Below are 19,594 nucleotides of genomic sequence, written 5' to 3'. Positions count from 1 at the left end.
TTCTTTCCTAGAGACTTGAACTCTGGTCCTTATCTCCCATACCCCACAAGCATTTAGATTTGTGAAGTGGCCATCGCACCAAGAGTATGCGGTGGTCAACAAGAATAATGTTTTAAAATTTACATGTATAAGCTAAGGTGCCTATGCATTAAATTTTTATCTTGACCTTTTTCTTTAGCTCAAATTCTTGTAAAATGGTGCATCAAGAAAGGCCACTCAATTTAACTTATTTCCCTATTAAGTTGAATACAGAGAATTCCTTAATCAAAAGAAAATAAAAACTTCTTTACATTTATTATGGGATGGCAAAGACAAAATTATCATCAGTACTTGGACGCCCTGATGATTGGCTTGCAAAGCTGTGTGATTCATGTCTCGTCCTAGATAGCCCTCCAAGGCCGTCATATGAATTTCTTGCTTCAAAAGTTATCTGTGGAAAAGAATCTTCATAGCTGTCTCGAAGAGATGGTGTGACATACATTGTTCTATCCTCTTGGTCTCCCTCTACTTGCACTTCCTCTATCCTTCTAATGGCTTCCATCATGTCTAGTCTTTGCTCGGGATCACTTTCAGTGCAAGCTGCACCAATGTGGAGAAGCTTTTTCATCTCACCAATTGAATTTCTAGAGCTTGCAATTTCGGGATCAAACAATTCAGATTGTCTATGATCAGCAATAGCTGAGTTCACCCATTCGACTACGTCTGTGCCACCTTTGTTGCTGTTTAGATATTGAGAAGGATATTTCCCAGTAAGGATTTCAAGAATGACAATTCCTAGACTGTATACATCACATTTAGGAGATATTAGGCCAAAGATTGCTGCCTCGGGCGCCTTAAATGCAAACAATGCTTGTGCTGCATCCAAAGGATTGATCAACGGGAAGAATCCATAGTCTATGAGTAAGGGGTCAAAGTCAGGAGTGAGAAGAATATTGCTGGATTTGAGATTTCCATGGGGTATACTGGAGTAAGCAAGTTCAGTGTGAATATAACCCATCCCTTGGGCAATTCCTTGAACAATCTTTAGACGTGTAGGCCAATTGAGTTCAGCATGTGATGGTCCACGATCACCTAAAAAAGTGCAATGACATCATTAGAAGTCATTTATGTAGCAAACATTGATGTCTAGATTCACCAATAGAAAAATGCATGTAAATTCACTCTCTGCTTGGTCCCAAAAAGATAAATCTTAAATTTACCTATTAAGTCATATGCCATTGTAAAATGATAATTAAAAGGAACATTGTTGGGTTTGTTTTGCTAAATAAGCTAGGGTGCATTTTCTAATAGATTGACACCCTTCTTATTTTGATGTCAAAAGAGAAAATGCAGACTCTGCAAGAACTTGTCACAAATCATACCATGCAATAGATAAAGCAAGCTGCCTTTGGGAATGTACTCATATACCAAAAGCTTCTCATCTTTCCGGAAATGGTAAGCCAAAGGTGTCAAGATATTCCAGTGTTGAAGACTCGCAATTTGCCTTATTTCTGCATCAAATTGATCTCTTCCCAGTGCATTCATCTCTCTCATTCTCTTCACTACCACTGCCACCCCATTAGCCATCACAGCCTTGTATGCAGACCCCGAAGACCCATTTCCAAGCACTTCTGCAGATGCCCTCATCAGATCTGACAACCCAAAAACGCCCTTTTCATTATTCACCACTACTAAATCTACCGCCATATTGCCTTTGCCCTTATTAGATCCCCTACGGCTTGAGCTACTGCCCTTCCTATGGATTGAATCGGCTTCTTTTCTACTAGACCCGGACTGAGACACCCGCACCTCTACAACATGTTCCTCAGAATTTCTCTTTTCATGTTCAAGCACATCAAATTCATCTCTCTTTTTTCTTCTTGATCTTACAATAATCACAACGATAATCATAAGAAGCACCACCGCTGCAACTACAATTGCAATAATCATATTTTTTGAAATGCTTGTGTTTTTTGATCCTGCTGGCCCAGCTGCTGCCTCTTTACACTCATTGCCCAACGGTTCCCCACAAAGGTCACCATTTCCCTTGAATGTACTTGCATTGAATTTCGTTAAGCTGGATGGAATTTCGCCTTCTAACTTGTTGTTTGCAACATCGAGTGATGCCAATGTTGGTTGATCTATAGAAGGAATAGTTCCACTAAATTGATTGTTATCAAGAAGCAATTCACCAAGACGGGGAATTTGAGCTAATGAAGAAGGTATTTTGCCTGTAAACATGTTACTAGAAAGATAAACTTTCTTCAAAGACCCCATATTTGCAAAATAATCCGATGGAATTTCACCCGAAAATCGATTCCTTGACAAGTATATAGCCCTCAATGAACCTAACCGGTTGAATGCGGGTATTGAACCTGAAAAATTATTGCTCATAATGCTAATACTTCGGAGATCAGAAAGTTCAAGCAAGGCATCAACATCTATCTTTCCTGATAAACCAAAACCTCCAAGGCGAATATCGGTGACAATGCCATTGGAACAAACCAGTCCATCCCACCCAACTTCTCCCTCACAAGGCAATGAGCCATTCACCCAAGAATTTAGAGCACTGGCTTTTGTAAACGAACTTTTGAGCTTAAGCAATGCTTCTGACTCGGTTAAAGAAGATCCCATATGAGAGAGGAACAAAAAAATGAACAAGCAGAAAAGAGACCGCCTGAGGAATTGCTGAGTGGCGGCCATTACTCAGCCGGTAACTTGAAGCCTAAGAAAGGTTTTTGCAAGTGAAAATTTTGCTGTGAAATTTTGGGTATTATTTGCTCTGCTGAATGGCTTGAATTGGTGTGTTCTCTTCATGGTGTGTATTGTTTTGGACGAGAGTGAAAAGATAGCCTCAGAATGGGAGAGACCTAAGGGCTTTAGGGAGAGAGTTCTGGAGCTTCTTGTTTGAAAAAGTCATTTTTTTTTTTGAAAAACCGTTATAACCGTTTGTTCTAATTGGATTAAAGATGCTTTTTTAAGGTGGGTTTCAAGCTAAAAAAAAAAAATCGAAGTCCCAATTTTAGGTCTATGTTCAGCTCACGGTATTTTTTTTTTTTTTTGATGACCCAGCTCACAGTAGTTTATTTTGGGTGTTACAAGCTGGGTGATTAAATTGGTGGACATCTTGCTTAAGTGGCCAACCCAAGTGAGGATTTAATTGTTTAGACAACTGAATATTTAGCCAAATCTTAATTGTTTTTTTTTTTTTTTTAATTTATTTTTGAATATTTTTTTATCAATCATTTTCATATATAAAGTCATTTCAGATGTAATTCCATACAATCTAACTACAATTTTTTTTTTTAGAATCTTTTGCCTTGTATTTATCTACACTTTTTTAGGCCTATGTTCAGCTCACAGTATTTTTTTTTTTGATGACCCAGCTCACAGTATTTTATTTTGGGTGCTACAAGCTGGGTGATTAAATTGGTGGACATCTTGCTTAAGTGGCCAACCCAATTGAGGTTTTAATTGTTTATACAATTGAATGTGCAGCCACATCTTAATTGTTTTAAAATAAAAAATTTATTTTTGGGTATTGTTTGTATCTATCATTTTCACATATAAGATCATTTCAGATGTAATTCCATATACCTAACTACATTTTTTAAAAAATCTTTTGCCTCGTATTTATCTACACTTTTTTAGGCCTATGTTCAGCTCACAGTATTTTTTTTTTTTTTTTTTGATGACCCAGCTCACAGTATTTTATTTTGGGTGCTACAAGCTGGGTGATTAAATTGGTGGACATCTTGCTTAAGTGGCCAACCCAAGTGAGGTTTTAATTGTTTAGACAATTGAATGTGTAGCCACATCTTAATTGTTTTAAAATAAAAAATTTATTTTTGGGTATTGTTTGTATCTATCATTTTCATATATAAGATCATTTCAGATGTAATTCCATACATCTAACTACATTTTTTAAAGAATTTTTTGCCTCGTATTTATCTACACTTTTTTATTCTTATTAGTGCATAGTAAAAGTGACGTCAATGATGAATATAGATGAAAGTAAAATTACTCTAATCACAATAGAAAAATTTAAGTCCCCTTCTTTTATTTTATTCAAAGTGATTTGTGGTTAGAGTTACTCCTCTCTCTCTCTCTCTCTCTCTCTCTCTCATTTTTTAAGGTCATTACTCATTAGCACATAGATAGAGATAGTTCTTTCCATCTCTTAAATCCCTTATGTTCTTAATAAAATATAAATTTAACATATGCTAAAAGATTTAGCGACAAGGCCTTTAATATTTTTGAAATATAATATTATGGAACATTTTAGTTTTTTATTTTTTTTTTAAACCATTGCTACTATTATCTTGAATAAAAATTATTAACCTTTAAAATAATAATAAAAAGAGCCTCACACACATGCTCAAATAGTTGTGTGTGTGTGTGGGGTAACCATAGTTATTGAGGATTTATTTTTTGGAGTTATTACGTAATATATGGAATAACTATTACAAATTTTTCAGTAACGAATAACTATTCATCTCTTTATTTATTTATTTTTCCCTAAAAAATCCCCATTTTATTGTATTTAAAACAAATCACACATCAATTTGTAGATATCACAACACTATATACTTTTTTTTTTTTTTTGATATCACAACACTATATACTATAATAACAGCAGCATCACTCAAAGATTATATTTCCACTTCAAAACACATCATCCAACATTGAATCCAGTTACATTTCCTAGATGGATCTTGGGATGGCTTTGGTATAACAATCATATAGACTTTTTCTTTTTCCTTTTCTTTTTCCCTGATTTGGGGCCTATCAAGTATCAACTAACCTCCTTGAATAGTCTTTCAATTGAAACTTACTAGAAGGTGGCTGAATACTTATACTATAATAGTCAGATGTGCTGGCTTGTGTCATTTCTTGGCGCAACGACTGGCCTCAGTTACGCTTTGCACCAATTCCTTATCTAGGTGCTAAATTTTCTCAGACGCAAAATTCATAATTCATTGACTAAATCTTATCAAGTAACTCAATTCCTAATTTTCTATCGAAGGGAAAACCAATTCTTTATCTCTGATTCAATATTGACATGATGAAACTGAAAAACCATTCCATTTTTCAAGGTTCAAATTTTTTTTTTTATTGCTTTTAGTGCTTGTTCATCATGTAGATCTGGAATTAATATGCAATTTGAGAAGAAAAATTATATAGTAGACAATCAAATAAGCAAATTGCTAAATTTAAAAATATTTTCATACTTATTAAAGTAAAATTGTCTCATCATTGTAACTCAGTCATTTTCCATATAACACTATATGATGACTATTTATTATCATCAAGTCAAAATACCAATCGGTTTTTGGTATAACTGGAATTTAAATTCCAATTTTCTTATTTGAGAGCACAAAATTTTACGAGTTGAGCTAATTAGAATTCACTACGAAAGTATTGCTTACAATGACTTTTTTTTAATGACTAAAGCTCTTATTTATTTATTTTTATTATTTTTTTTAGAAGTAGCAAAACGTATTAAGTAATTATTAATATAATAAATATTTTTTTGCAATGACATAGCATATGAAGCGACAATTTAAATAATAATCTATACTATCTATAAGAGGATTCTCCTCTTTAGACTTAGACTGGACATTTATGTGGTTCAAAAATACCCCTAAACCTTAGGTTTAATAGGGAAATAACTTGAGGTTAACTCAATAAAAATATATCTCCAATTTCACTTAAAATTCCTACAAAATAGGATACTCTCCTACTAATCCAGATCTTCAAAACAAACTTATCCAAAATTAAAAAAATAAAAATAAAAACAAAAAAGGAAAATTATGATATGAAACCCAAAAAAAAAAAAAAAAAAAAAGCCAACTCTTTGCATTGTAATAGTGCAATCGCCATAATAAGTTTCAAATCATTTCAAAAGCCAAAATTTTGAAATGCCTTAACTTTACACTTATTTTTATTTTTAATTATGTAACTTTCAAATTTTACATAATTAAATAATTCTTAAAGTTATTATTTGCTTAGGCTATTAACATCATATTCGAGTAGGTTACAGTTAACTCAATCGGTAAAAAATTTTATATTAGAATTAGAGATTTTGGGTTAAATTTCCGTTTACACCAAAAACCAATTGGTAGCTAGCTTAATCTGATGATAAAAAAAAAAAAAAAAAAAAAATCATATTCAAAAGCATTTTAATCAATGCAATAACCTTACAATTACATGCGAAGATGACGGCTAAAAAGATATTAGGTCAATAATAAATTTTGGAATATTTTAAAATTTAGATCCAATTCATTGGAAATGGTTATACAATTTACTCAATCTCTCACCCATTCTCTTTTCTGTCGGATCCGGATTTTGAGGACTTTGTCGATAAAGTTACTCTTATAAAGTCAATTCAATACATTAATTTTGGGCCATCATATATGAAGAGAAGTTGAACCCTTTTAATTGTATAGTTTTTGTAGTACAAGTAAGAAATGGTTAGGTTAGTAAATGTTTCCATCTCTTTAGACATATCCAAATTTGATAGACTGATCAATCGCCCTCAATTTCAAGTCACTACTTTTCTCTTGTTAAATATAGAGAATTTGAATATTGCTATACATACAATTTTCGTAGCAGACAAAAAGAAATCGTTAGGTATGGAATTAAATTACTACTCACGTTTATTGGACTGACCAAGTTGGCTTTTGGAATTTTCTTTAAATTTTAATCATATATATTATGGAAAATTATTTTATTCCATGGTGTAGGATTTGAATCTTCGACTTTAGTTCCCCAAATTGCATTCTGAATAATTTAAAACAATTTTGTAATTGACCAACTATTGTTTGCTTGGCTAGCTACACAAATTGATCGAATATGGTAATGACGACTTTGATGATATCATGTGGTCCTGTCTTCTAGAGCACAAAAAATCTTCCTCCCCATCTCATCCATATGCTTAAATATACAACTAGTAGAAATTGATAATGATATGTTTCTAATTTTTTTTTTTTTTTTTTTTTTTTTTTTTTTTTTTTTTTATATATATATTATGGAGTTTGGCCAAATCTGCCAACCATGGTTGTCAAAATCGCGATCTGGATCGTAGGATCGCACGATTTTACGATTCAACCTCACCAAAACGATTAGAATCGCACTAGGATCGTAAAAATGGTAGGATCGTACGTAGGATCGTGTAGGATCGTATAGGATCGTAGGATCGTATGGGATTCTACCGATCCTACCAAAAACATAGTTTTTTTGTTTTTTTTTTTTTTTGGATAAATTTTTTGTTTTGATGAAGTTTTAAGGATTTTTATTTTTTCATGTTGTGATGGTATGACTTTTTATTTTTTATTTTATAAAATTATGTCAACCTAAGAAAATGTTTTCTAGTTTCTAGTTCACTTGTAATCAAAATGAAAGAATGTTTCATCATTTCTAAATGAAGAATTTGACTTGGCTTTGCTACATTTTAAGTTATAATATTGTTAAATTTGTTTGATCAATATACTAATTTGTGTTTTAATATTACTAAATTTTTTTTTAATTTTTTTTATATATAATTTTATCAGTTATGCTTGTATTTGTATATTGATTGATTGATTTTTTTGAGTATATTTTTTAATTGTTGCTGAGTGGTATAACTTGAATAGTTGAGTGTGAAATTGTATCTTGATATCTTTTACAACTCTAGTATACAAATATATAATGTCTATATAGATGATGATATGGATGATGATGATTAGGAATTTAGGATGGTGGTTATAAGAACCTTAGAATGAGAATAATTAAATGTTCACTTCACCTTAATATTCATCTTACTTTTAGATTTCATATTGTAGTTAGCTAGTTTCCATTTGCTAACTTATTTTGGATTTCAAATTTGGAACTTAGAACTTAAAAATATTTTCCATATGTTTTGATAAATATTTTGGTATTTGGTTGCTAATTAAATATTTATTGAACTTTTTAGATACATTAAGTCAAAACTTAAATATATTTGTTTCGTTAGTATAGACTTAGCGATGTATGACATGCAAATTACATCATATGATGCAAATCTAAGTTTTTCTATGGATGAATTTATAAGTTACGTGATTATTCAACATACAAAGTCATAATCAATGTGTTTTTTGCTTTAAATCTGAAAATATGTAGGATCTTACGATTCACAATCCGATCCTACGATTTACGATCCCACCTACCTTCAACGATCCTACGTAGGATCCCGATTTTGACAACCTTGCTGCCAACCAAGAGTAACATGAAAAACCCACGTTTTAAATACAAGTACTTCCATTTAAATTTATAAAAAAGAAAACGAGTGTTTTGAGTCGTCCCAAAAGAAATGATTATTTTGAAAGTTAAGAAAATGAGATATGATATAGATATGTTCGAATTAAAATAAAATCAAAGTTTGAGTTGGAGTTGGAGACACCTGGAAAAGTATAGGATTACGGTATATGAATGATATGACATTTTATCTTGAACAACTTTTGAAACTTTTTATGATTCTGATCCGTGGTATTTTTACTCAAAGGTTAAAAAGTGATTTCCTTCCAAGTTTTGGGTTATTATTGATAAATATGATCATCATCAATATGGGATTTTGGCTTAATCCTTTGGCAAGATCTTGAATTTTGAGGAATTGGTAGAGTTGCTACCAATTTTAAGATACTTTTAGTTTGATTAGAGCCACCTAATATTTAATTGATTTTATCACCTGCTTAAGGCTAAGGAAATTAAGTCTTGTATATCTACAAACCATTAAACCTAAATAAGTTCATTAGTTTGGGTTGAGAGGTAAATTTAGAGATTCCATTTTCAATTCACCACACTATTAGTTCGTGGAGTTTTCGAAATGTCTTATAGGCATAAAGGGAATAATTTAGTCAGAGGTAGTTGAGACATCACTTCTTAAAAAAAAAAGTTTCTACTTTCAAGATTCTTTTTTACGTGTGTAGAGAAGGTATTACACATAGTATTTATTTAATTACGCTTGCCGTATTTTGATTATCCCTAAATCTTACTAATTCATAAGTTATTATATTTATTGAATAAGGCTAAGCAAATTGAGTCTTGTATATCTACAAAACATTAAATTTAAATAGGTTCATTAGTTTGGAGTGTAACGTAAATCTAAAGGTTCCATGTTCAATTCACCACATTATTGGTCAATGGAGTTTTCAAAGTGCCTTATGGGCAGGAAGGGAATAATTTTGTCAGAGGTCAAGGCATAATTTCCTTAAACAAGCAAAAAAACAAATAATAAGTTTCAACTTTTATCGTGTAGGGAAGGAATTACATGTAGTTTGATTATCTCTAAATCTTATTACTCCCTCCGTCCCACTTTGTTTGTCCTGTTTGAAAAGTCAAACATTTTAAGGGAACATCATTTATTATCTTGTCTGCCTTATAAAAATATATAAGTTTACAAAACTACCCTTAAATAAATTTATTAGCTTTTTTTAAAAAGAGTTATTCTTAATGAGGCTTAGGGGTATAATAGGAACATTAGTAAACTAATAGCTTTTATTTTTAGAAACAGGACAATATTTTGGGACATCCTAAAATGGAATAGAGGACAAACAAAGTGGGACGGAGGGAGTAATTCATAAGTTATTATATTTATTGAATAAAATATAAACCATACTAAAAGAAATAAATGGTGGGATACTAAAAGAAATATAAACCACATAATGCGAGCTTATGCGCTACAACCTTATATGCTAGTACTAAATTGGACTCTTTACAAAAAAATCAAAACTCACAATTGCGTAAGGATTGTTGCAGCCGTGAAATAGACTCCAGAATATGTCCATATATGAGAGAGGGATGAATTATTGATTGGCAAGCTTTTGTGATGAGCATACAGTGTATGTATATGTAGCAAGATTCACATTTTTTCATGTATTATAATTGGTTTTGTTTTTTGCCAAAGAAACAGAAATGAAGTGAAAATTTTTGCATGCCACTGTGAGGCTTGCTTGAGCTGTTGAACAACCTTAATTAGTAGAAATTAGGTAACCAAAAACAAATCCACATGCTCATTGAGGTTTGAGAAAAATAGGGCTTCCATTTTTAAGCCATGGAATTTTAAAAGGCTTTCTCAAAAAAAAAAAAAAAATTAAAAGGCAATTATTTTCTTTTATTGTTTGACATTATTACTTACCAAAATAAATATATGACATTATTTTAAGTATTTATTGGTCAATTGAATAACTAAGATAAAATAGTTTAGATGGTTTAGATTTACAAAGTAGGTCATCTCTCTCTCTCTCAAAAAAAAAAAAAAGGTCATCACTTATTCACATCTATTTTTGAGAAAATCATTCACACACACATATATATTAATAGGCAAAGTTCAAAGAAAGTTCAATTAGAATTTGAAATTAAAATCCAATTTTGCGCCATGTGTCTAAATTTATGTAGGGGTTACACCATAATTATCCACTTAAATTTGTGCCAAATGTTCACTTAATTTTTTTAATCTTTATGCCAAGTTAGTTAATGAGTGCAAAATATTAAGAATATAATATTAATGAACTATAAATTATATAAAAAAAAAAAACCAACCACATATACTCAATAAAAATCATCATACAACAAAAATCACCATATGTCCTATCTTATTAAAAATTAGAAAAAAAAATGATCATAAGTAGTGTTAAATTTAGGTAAGAATTTAAATATGTGACTAATTACGTTTATTTTAAAAAAAATTGACAAAAAATTGTATTTAATTTTAAATTTATTTATACATATGCATTAATGCATGTGTTACATGCTATTATTTATTTATTTATAATTTGACTAATTATTTATATTTTTATAATAAAAATTGTATTTAATTTTAAATGTATTCATGCGTTTGCATAGGTTACATGCTACTATATATTAATAGGCAAAACTCAGAGAAAATTAATTTAGAATTCAATTTTGTGTTATATGTCTAAATTTATGTGGGGACCACACCATAATTATTTACTTAAGTTTGTGTCATATATCCACTTAAGTTTTTTAATATTTATGTCAAGTGAGTTAATAAGTGCAAAATACTAAGAATCTAATATTAAAGAACTATAACATTTAAAAAATAAAATAAAATCACATTTACCCAATAAAAATCACCACACAACAAATTAGCATAAGTTACATGCTAGTATATATTAATAGGCAAAGTTCAGAAAAAGTTCAATTAGAATTTGAAATTTGAATCTAATTTTGCACCATATGTCTAAATTTATGTAGGGATCACATCATAATTATCCACTTAAGTTTGTGTCATATGTCCACTTAAGTTTTTTAATCTTTGTACCAAGTGAGTTAATGAATGCAAAATACTAAGAATCTAATATTAATGAACTATGAAATTAAAAAAAATTAAAAAACCAATCACATATACTCAATAAAAATCACCACACAACAAAGATCATCATACGTTCTATCTTATTAAAAATTAGAAAAAAAAATGATCATAAGTAGTATTAAATTTAGGTAAGAATTTTAATATGTGACTAATTGCGTTTATATTTAAAAATAATAATTTGATTAATTATTTATATTTTTGTGATAAAAATTGTGTTTAATTTTAAATGTATACATACATATACATGTTTCACATGCTATTTGTGGGGTCCAATAATTTATGGGTCCGGCCCACACGCTTATAGGAAGCCCACCGGTCTTAAACTGAAGGAGGCCAGGGCCCAAGCTCGAAACTAGGAAACATAAAAATAGCCCGAAGACATAGCCGAGGACGGTTTCGTCCTCGGCAGGTCCAAAACCTCAGGGATAGTAATGGAATACGAGTAAGTTAGAAAGATCAGAAAATATCCTGGGGAAGTTGTCTTTAATGCCCTTCCCTGACATGGCACTGCCCCTAACAGGGCCGGGATCTTAGGCATTATGGATCATCTCCAGCAATCTTTGGGATTAGACTGATGGGACAGATAACTGTCCTAGAAAGATCGACCCTACACGTGGACGAAGGACAACAAACGTAGACTAGTATAAAAGAGAATGTTATATGACCAAAGGAGGAGGCTCTATCATCGAACTTCTGAAAAAGACTTGATGAAAGAGAATGCCTGGAGAATATACGCCGGACACCACCTAAAAACCCGCCGACGGGTAACCGAGGACAACACCATCGCTCCTCGGACATGATCCGAGGAGCCAAATCCTCCTAGACACAAGATTAAAGGGCCTGAATATCCAGCCCAAAGCTTTATCTCATGTTAGTTCACCTAAAGTCCGGCCCGAAATGTCCCCCTGTGATCCAACGCTGGCCTTTTAATCCCACTCTCTACAAATATTATTGTGAGGGGCCTTCCGTGTGCGAGCCCAACATCGTTGTTGGGCCGTTAAAGATTTTGTGTCCCTACACTATTTTTTTAAAAAATAATTTCACTTGTGATTTATATTTTTATAATAAAAATTATGTTTAATTTTAAATACATCTATGCGTTTACATGAGTTACATCCTAGTATATATTTAAAGCCAAAGCTCATAAAAAATCTAATTAAATTCTAAATTAGATTTTAATTGTGGGCTAATTTTGTGCCATGTGTTCACTTATGTTTTTTTAATCTTTGTGCCAAATGAGTTAATAAGAGAAAAATACTAAGAGTCTAATATTAATGAATTATTTTAAAAAAAAACCAATCATATATCTATTTAACAAAAATCACCACATGTTCTATTTTATTAAAAATTAGAATAAATAATTATAAGTAGTATTAAATTTAGATAAGAATTTTAATATGCTTCTAATTACATTTATTTTTCTAATAATTTGATTAATTATATATATATATATTTTATGATAAATATGTGTTTATTTTTAAATTTATCTATGCGTAATGCATGGATTAACAGCTAGTTATTAATTATGTTTAGCAAATATAATTTTTTAAAAGATCTTTCAAAAAAAAAATCATTGAACATTTTGTTCTTGCTTCAGCTTTGCAGCGTTGTGGACAAATGTACCACCATCTTCGGTTTCTTCCAACAGCTTTGCTTTGTAGGACATATATATACGTCCTACCCTAGATAAGTCTTGTGTTGTCTGATATGCCTTACTGTGTGTTTGGTTGGTCTTATTTGTTGATTTGTTTATTTGCTAAAACTAGTGTATTAGAAATAAGCTACGTGTGCAAAAAAATAAAAATAAATAATAGCTAACTTATTGAATGGCTTATATTTCAAGTTTTAATGCAAAAAATAGGCTTGAAAATGGGGAAAAAAACCTAGCCTCACAAAGCCGTTCTTACAAAAATTGGGCTTTAACAATTAAAAAAAAACCTCTAAAAATGCATTGATTTTTTAAATAAAATAAATAATAAATTGAAAAGATCATCAATTATGCCCATTGATTTTTTTTTAAAAATATATTATATAACATCTAAAAATAAAATATAATAAATTATTAACACAAGGGGATTGAACCACATGCTAAGTTGTTAACTCAAGCTTCCTTAGAAAAAAGGGAAAAAATAATAATTCTAGCAACTCAGAAACACTTTAAAACCAATCATATCCCTTTGAGGCTTTTTTTTTGGGGTTAAAAGAAGATATGCATAAATTAATTATTAATGAGTCCGTTACAAAATATAGTAGTTTTGTCAAAAGCCCGACGTCTTTCTACCACATGCAATGGTTCCATAAAAATTACAAAAGAAGTAATAGAAGCTAATCCCATTCTTGTTAATGCATCAGTATTGGTTGGCTTTACAGTATATGTGCTCAATGCCATATATTTTAGTGATACAAAAATTTCAACAATAAATCTTAGTGGCTAGTTTGGCTTGTAGCCAACGGCTACAATTCCGCTTAATATATTTTTATTGAATGTGAATTTTGATAAATTCATCATTAGATAACTTCTTTTTCTTATATTATCTATGTTTGCAAACTTTCCAAAAAATCAAAGTCAATAGTTATGTCAGCAATTAAATGTTTAAATTTCAAGTTTTGTATTTTAAAATTATGTGGATTGATCGAATAGCAAAAAAAATCGATTGGCGCAAAATTTGACATGTATGTTAAGAACATAAAAAAATGCAATCAAACAGTTAGATTTTCAAAATATGTAATTATATTTTTTTTTTTTAGTAGTTGTTGTAGTCATTTACTACAACCAAGTTTGTAACTAAACTTTGTCATTTTTTATTATTTTTTTTATTATCTCACATCAAGATAAATATTTTTGTTTTCTTATATCATCCACGTTAAGTCAATAGTTATATCATCAGTAAAATGTTTTAATTTCAAGTTTTTGTATCTTAAAATTATGTGTATGGATCAAATGGCAAATAATATCCAATTGACATGAAATTTGACACGTGTATTAAGAACATAAAAAGGCAATCAAACAGCTAGATTTTCAAAATATGTAATTATCTTAATTTTTTTATTAGCAATTGTAATCATTAACTACAACTAAGTTTATAGCCAAACATTATCCTTATTTTATTTTATCTCACATCAAGAAAAGTATTTTTGTTTTCTTATATCATCCATGTTTACACACTTTCTAGAGGATCAAAGTAAATAGTTATGTCATCAATTAAATTTTTAAATTTCAAATTTTTGCATCTTAAAATTATTTGTATGGATCGAATAGCAAACAACATCTAATTGACTCGAAATTTAACATGTGTGTTAATAATATAAAAAAACTTAATTAAACAGCTGGATTTTCAAAATATGTAGTTATTTTAATTTTTTTTAGTAGCAGTTGTAGTCATTAACTACAACCAAGTTTATACCCAAACATTATCCCTATATATATATATATATATTTTTTTTTTTTTTATCTCACATCAAGATAAATATTTTTGTTTTCTTATATCATCCACGTTTACAAAATTTTCAAAAGATCAATGTTAATAGTTATGTCATTAATCAAAAATTTAAATTTCAAGCTTTGTATTTTAAAATTATTTATATGGATCAAATAGAATTTAAATAACATCCTATTGACGCAAAATTTAACATGTGTGTTGAGAACATAAAAAAAAAAATGCAATCAAACAACTAGATTTTTAAAATATTAATCATCTTAATTTTTTTAGTAGCAACTGTAGTTATTGACTACAACTAAGTTTATAACCAAAATTTGTACTCATTTTTTTTTTTTAATCTCACATCAAGATAAATATTTTTGTCTTTTAGAAAATCAAAGTCAATAGTTATTTCATCAATCAAATATTTAAATTTAAATTTTTTGTATTTTAAAATTATGTATATAAATCAAATAGCAAATAATATTCAATTGACGCGAAATTTAACATGTGTATTAGAAACATTAAAAAAAAAAAAAAATACAATCAAACAACTAGATTTTCAAAAGGACAAAACTTAGGTACAGTATTTTAGATGTTGTTCCTTAAGTTTCCCTCTTAAGATTCAATCATGTAATTACTTAACTAAAAAATATACTTTCATCCCATGAGAAAAAAATCCACATACTAGAATCTTAAAAGGAGAATTTAAGAAACAGCACATAAATACTGTATCTAAAACATATTATTTTCAAAATATATAGTCCTCTTAATAGTTTTTTAATAGCAGTTGTATTCTTTGTCCTTATTTTTTTATAATCTCACATCAAGATAAATATTTTTGTCATATACATGTCTATATATAATAGACTGATAGATAGTTTTGTACTCTTAGGCATAGAGTATAGACAGGTATTTTTATTTTTTTCTCAAAAAAAGTTACAGTTTATTTTCAAGATAAAGAAAGTTCTTGAAATTGTAGTCACGGGGTTTATTTTTATTATAAAAGTTTCCACGTGAATTGTATGCCTTGGAAACTTGGGCACACAGTTGACAGTACAATTCACCAGGACCACTGGAACTGGACCACACTCACCACAAATCCTGGTGCTCTCGCAGTTTAATGCCGTGGAATTTCGACACGTGGCTATCACTAAGGTAATATCAAAATGACCGAATTGCCCCTGGGGAATTGTTTAGCACGTTTTTTTAACTTTTATATATATATATATAAAGTATAGAAATAGAAAAAGAAACCACACGAATCTCGAAGACGCGTGCCGGAACAGGATTGGCCAACGCACGTGTCGGCACTTTTGCTGTCGGCACGTAAGTGTTTTTTTGCTCTGGTTTTGACACCTAACACCGTTAGCTTTAACGCCGTCAGTAGTGTGCCAAATGACTTAATTGCCCTTTTTAGGAAATTGCACCCTCAATTTCACTCATGCTTTCAACTTTCCACTTTCCACTTTCCACTTTCAACTTTCAAGCCTAAAAAATAAAAAGAAACCCATTTGAGAAATTACATTTCACTCACTATGATTCTTAAAAAAAAAAAAAAAAAAAAACATTTCACCTACTATTTTGTTTTTTTAAAGAATTTCGAAAGTCTAAAACTTATTTTAAGTGAATGTTTGGATAGTGACAAGCATTCTAGGTTTTGCGCGTCCAATGTTTTTTAATGGGTCCTCTTAAAGAATTTCGAAAGTCTAAAACTTATTTTAAGTGAATGTTTGGATAGTGACAAGCATTCTAGGTTTTGCGCGTCCAATGTTTTTTAATGGGTCCTGTGTATTGTTCATGAAACTCACAAGTATTTTTTTTTTTTTTAGAAAAATAATTTTAAAATTAGTTCTCATGGTATTATTTACATATTTAAAAATTATTTTACTACAATGTTCAATTTTTAGTTTTCAGCGTACCAAACAGACCCTAAATATGCAATTGTTTTGGTTCTTCTTAAATAACAAATATTTTAAGTTATTGTGCATGATTTTTTTTTTTTATAAAAAAAAATTATTAATAATTTATTGGTTTGTACTTTGTATGCACAAATTTATTGTTGTTGATTGTGTTTTTATATCTATGCACTTTGTATGCACAAATTTATTTTTAACTGCATGTTGTCTTGATTCTTCATCAATTATAAATTACAGTGCATGATATTTTTTTTATTGAAAAAATAGTAATTTATTGATTTACATGCATAAATTCTTGTTATTTGTATTTTTTTTAATATTTATATAAAATTTAACTTTATTTTTAGATTTATATATAATTATATCTTTAATAAACATTAAATGCACCTTAACTTAAATCTTTAATCCATTGGTTTACAACACTTATAATAAATTGAATCACTAGGCTAAAGTCATGACAATAGCATATGAAATGATAAGTTTTGTTATTAGATTATCTCTTTAGTTCTTCTCAAAAATGATTATCTCTTAAGTAAAAGTGTAAAATTTAATTTAATTTCCTAGCTTTTACTTCAATTTTTAAATTTGTCCTTATTGTCAAATTACTCCTGAAAGTTTAATTGTCAATTTAGTTCCCCACTTTGTTAAAATAAGTCAATTAGATATTAATTCATTTTGTGAGTATCTAATTTTTAAAAAGTATACCTTTAGAACTAATTTGATAAATGAAGTTCAATTTAAGGGACAAAATAGAATTGCAACCTAATAAAAACATAATATGGTCACATATTGTTATAAAATCAAAGAGTAACTACAATAATTTTATTAGCTAAAATTATTAGGGAAAATACCCATTAACCCAAAAAACAGGTTGGAATCTCTGAGCTTCGTTTTTGCAATTTACAGAATAAAAGATCATCATTAGATTATTCACCGTTGAAATACCTTTTAGCTGTTCAAAGTGAAAATTGTTTTAATTGATTAAACTTTCAAAAGCAAAGAAGGCACATTTGAATTTCCTTCCAAAAAATTATGAGAATTAAGAATTCTTCTTTTAGGTAATTAGCTAGTCTCATTTTAGATCATATTGTACTCCTTTTTATTCAATGAACTTTGACAATCTGGTATATATGGTTCAAAATATTCTATCAAAAATCATAATTAAAAGGTTATAAATGAAGGAATAATATCGAATTTCCACTACTCAACTTAATATTTCGATAAGGGTGACCTGTGAACAGCTCATAAAATGTCACAATGATATAGATCCCCGAGGTGTAGTTTTTAATTCAATTCTCCACATGGCAAAAATATACTATATGAAAACAAAAGATTAGAGAAAGAAATAAAAAGCGATATTAAAAAAATGTCATGTACACGAAGAATCTAACAACATTTTTCACAGTAATTAAATTGACAAACTTTGAATGGTTCTCATCTGTATTTATTATTGACGTCACATTTTTACCTAATCCATCACATCAGCAGGTGTATAATTTTTTGTGCTTATAGACTCCAAAAAAAGAAAGAATCAGAGAGTAATGCTAATGAATGCTCTAAGGATAGTGATTAAGATGTATTTTATACTCTAGTAAATAATTTTTTTAAATATTTTTCAAAAATAAAGTTGAATTGTTCACATATATATATCAAAGAAAGCAAACACAACTGTAATGAATTTGTGCATATAAGTCAATAAATCATTAACGTGTATATTTTATTTTTGAAAAGTATGCATTACAATTCATGATTAAATATTTATTAATCTTTAACATGTGCTTGTATCGTATGCCACTTGTTGACTTGACCCTTTTATTACTAGAATTTAATAATTACAACGTAAGAGAAAGGAATTTCTCTAAACGTCTCCCTTGAATTTTATTAAGAAGTTCCAAATGAGCTATAAGGCTCTCGGAAAGATAAAGACTTTAAAGAGTAATGCTAAAGGTATAAAATTTTCAAAATCTATTTATTTTCATAACAACACATGTGACAAATTATGACTACCATCATTTTTACATGGATTACTACACCATATTTATTAGTGCTATTATTAATTATGAGAAAAAGGTTACGTGTGTTGGTTTCACCCAAAATAACATTTTTGCTTTTATTTATTTAATTTTTGTCAGTGTGTGTTTTTTTAAAAGAAATTAATAAAAGTACATCTTTTTAATAAAAAAATCTAATTTAATTTTATCTTTTTATCATACACTTAGCTTAAAAGTTATCTAAAGATATTTTTATCCCATATTTAACAAATAAACTACAAAAAAAGGAGACTTGTTTAGAAATAGAATCAACAAGACGAAGGTAACTTGGAATCCTCTTTTATTCTTTTTGAGTCACAATCCACAGTTTGTGGTGGAGAATTTACTGTTCCTTAATAATGCATATAATGTTTGTAATTGACTTACTTATATTTATATTTAATCTTTTTTTTTTTTTTTTTTTTTGGTTTCCCAACCGGTATCCGAACCCACTGGGCCGACTAATCCGGTTTCGGAGCGGGTCCCGGGGTTAAGGTTTTAAACTCCTCCCAACGGGCTTGCGGGGGATCGAACCGTAGTTCTCCCTACCAAGTCTAGCCCCTGGCACCACTAGACCAAGACACCGTTGGTTATTTAATCTAATATATTATCCTTTTTAACCACAAAAAAAAAAAAAAAAAAGAGTAAAATTGATTTACCAAAAAAGAGAGAGTCAAGATTGGACCTAGTCCACCATGGACAATCTTGTAAATGTATCATCTCTCGATAGGTGGGTCACACTCCTTCTCCATTGACTAGTTTTGTTGGATTTATGATTACTGGTATTTGGCCATCCACCTCTTTTTCTGATGCAAAAAACACGTGCTTGAAAAGGAAATTTATTAAATTAAGAAATTTCCATGACCATATTCAAAGTTGGAGTTATGAACAAGGACC

General features: G+C 29.6%; 1 protein-coding gene across 1 annotated transcript; it reads right to left on the bottom strand.

Moving 5' to 3' along the window:
* Positions 1-210: 210 nt before the first annotated feature.
* LOC126724857 (pollen receptor-like kinase 3) lies at positions 211-2,802 on the bottom strand. The gene is made up of 2 exons (XM_050429281.1): positions 1,362-2,802; positions 211-1,071 (listed from the first exon to the last, which is right to left on the bottom strand). Exons 1-2 carry the CDS (start codon positions 2,680-2,682, stop codon positions 296-298), a joined length of 2,097 nt encoding a protein of 698 aa, XP_050285238.1. The 5' UTR covers positions 2,683-2,802; the 3' UTR covers positions 211-295.
* Positions 2,803-19,594: the final 16,792 nt, after the last annotated feature.

This window comes from Quercus robur, chromosome 5, assembly GCF_932294415.1.
Source record: "Quercus robur chromosome 5, dhQueRobu3.1, whole genome shotgun sequence".
NCBI classification, from domain to species: domain Eukaryota; kingdom Viridiplantae; phylum Streptophyta; class Magnoliopsida; order Fagales; family Fagaceae; genus Quercus; species Quercus robur.
This window is presented reverse-complemented; position numbering and strand designations above follow the sequence as displayed.

What these genes read in the sequence shown, in the direction of transcription:
- LOC126724857 (XM_050429281.1), bottom strand. Translation starts at nt 2,682, where the DNA reads ATGGCCGCCACTCAGCAATTCCTCAGGCGGTCTCTTTTCTGCTTGTTC. An exon ending in CTTGCTTTATCTATTGCATG is followed by an intron (nt 1,072 to 1,361) that starts GTATGATTTGTG and finishes GCACTTTTTTAG; the next exon opens with GTGATCGTGGACCATCACAT.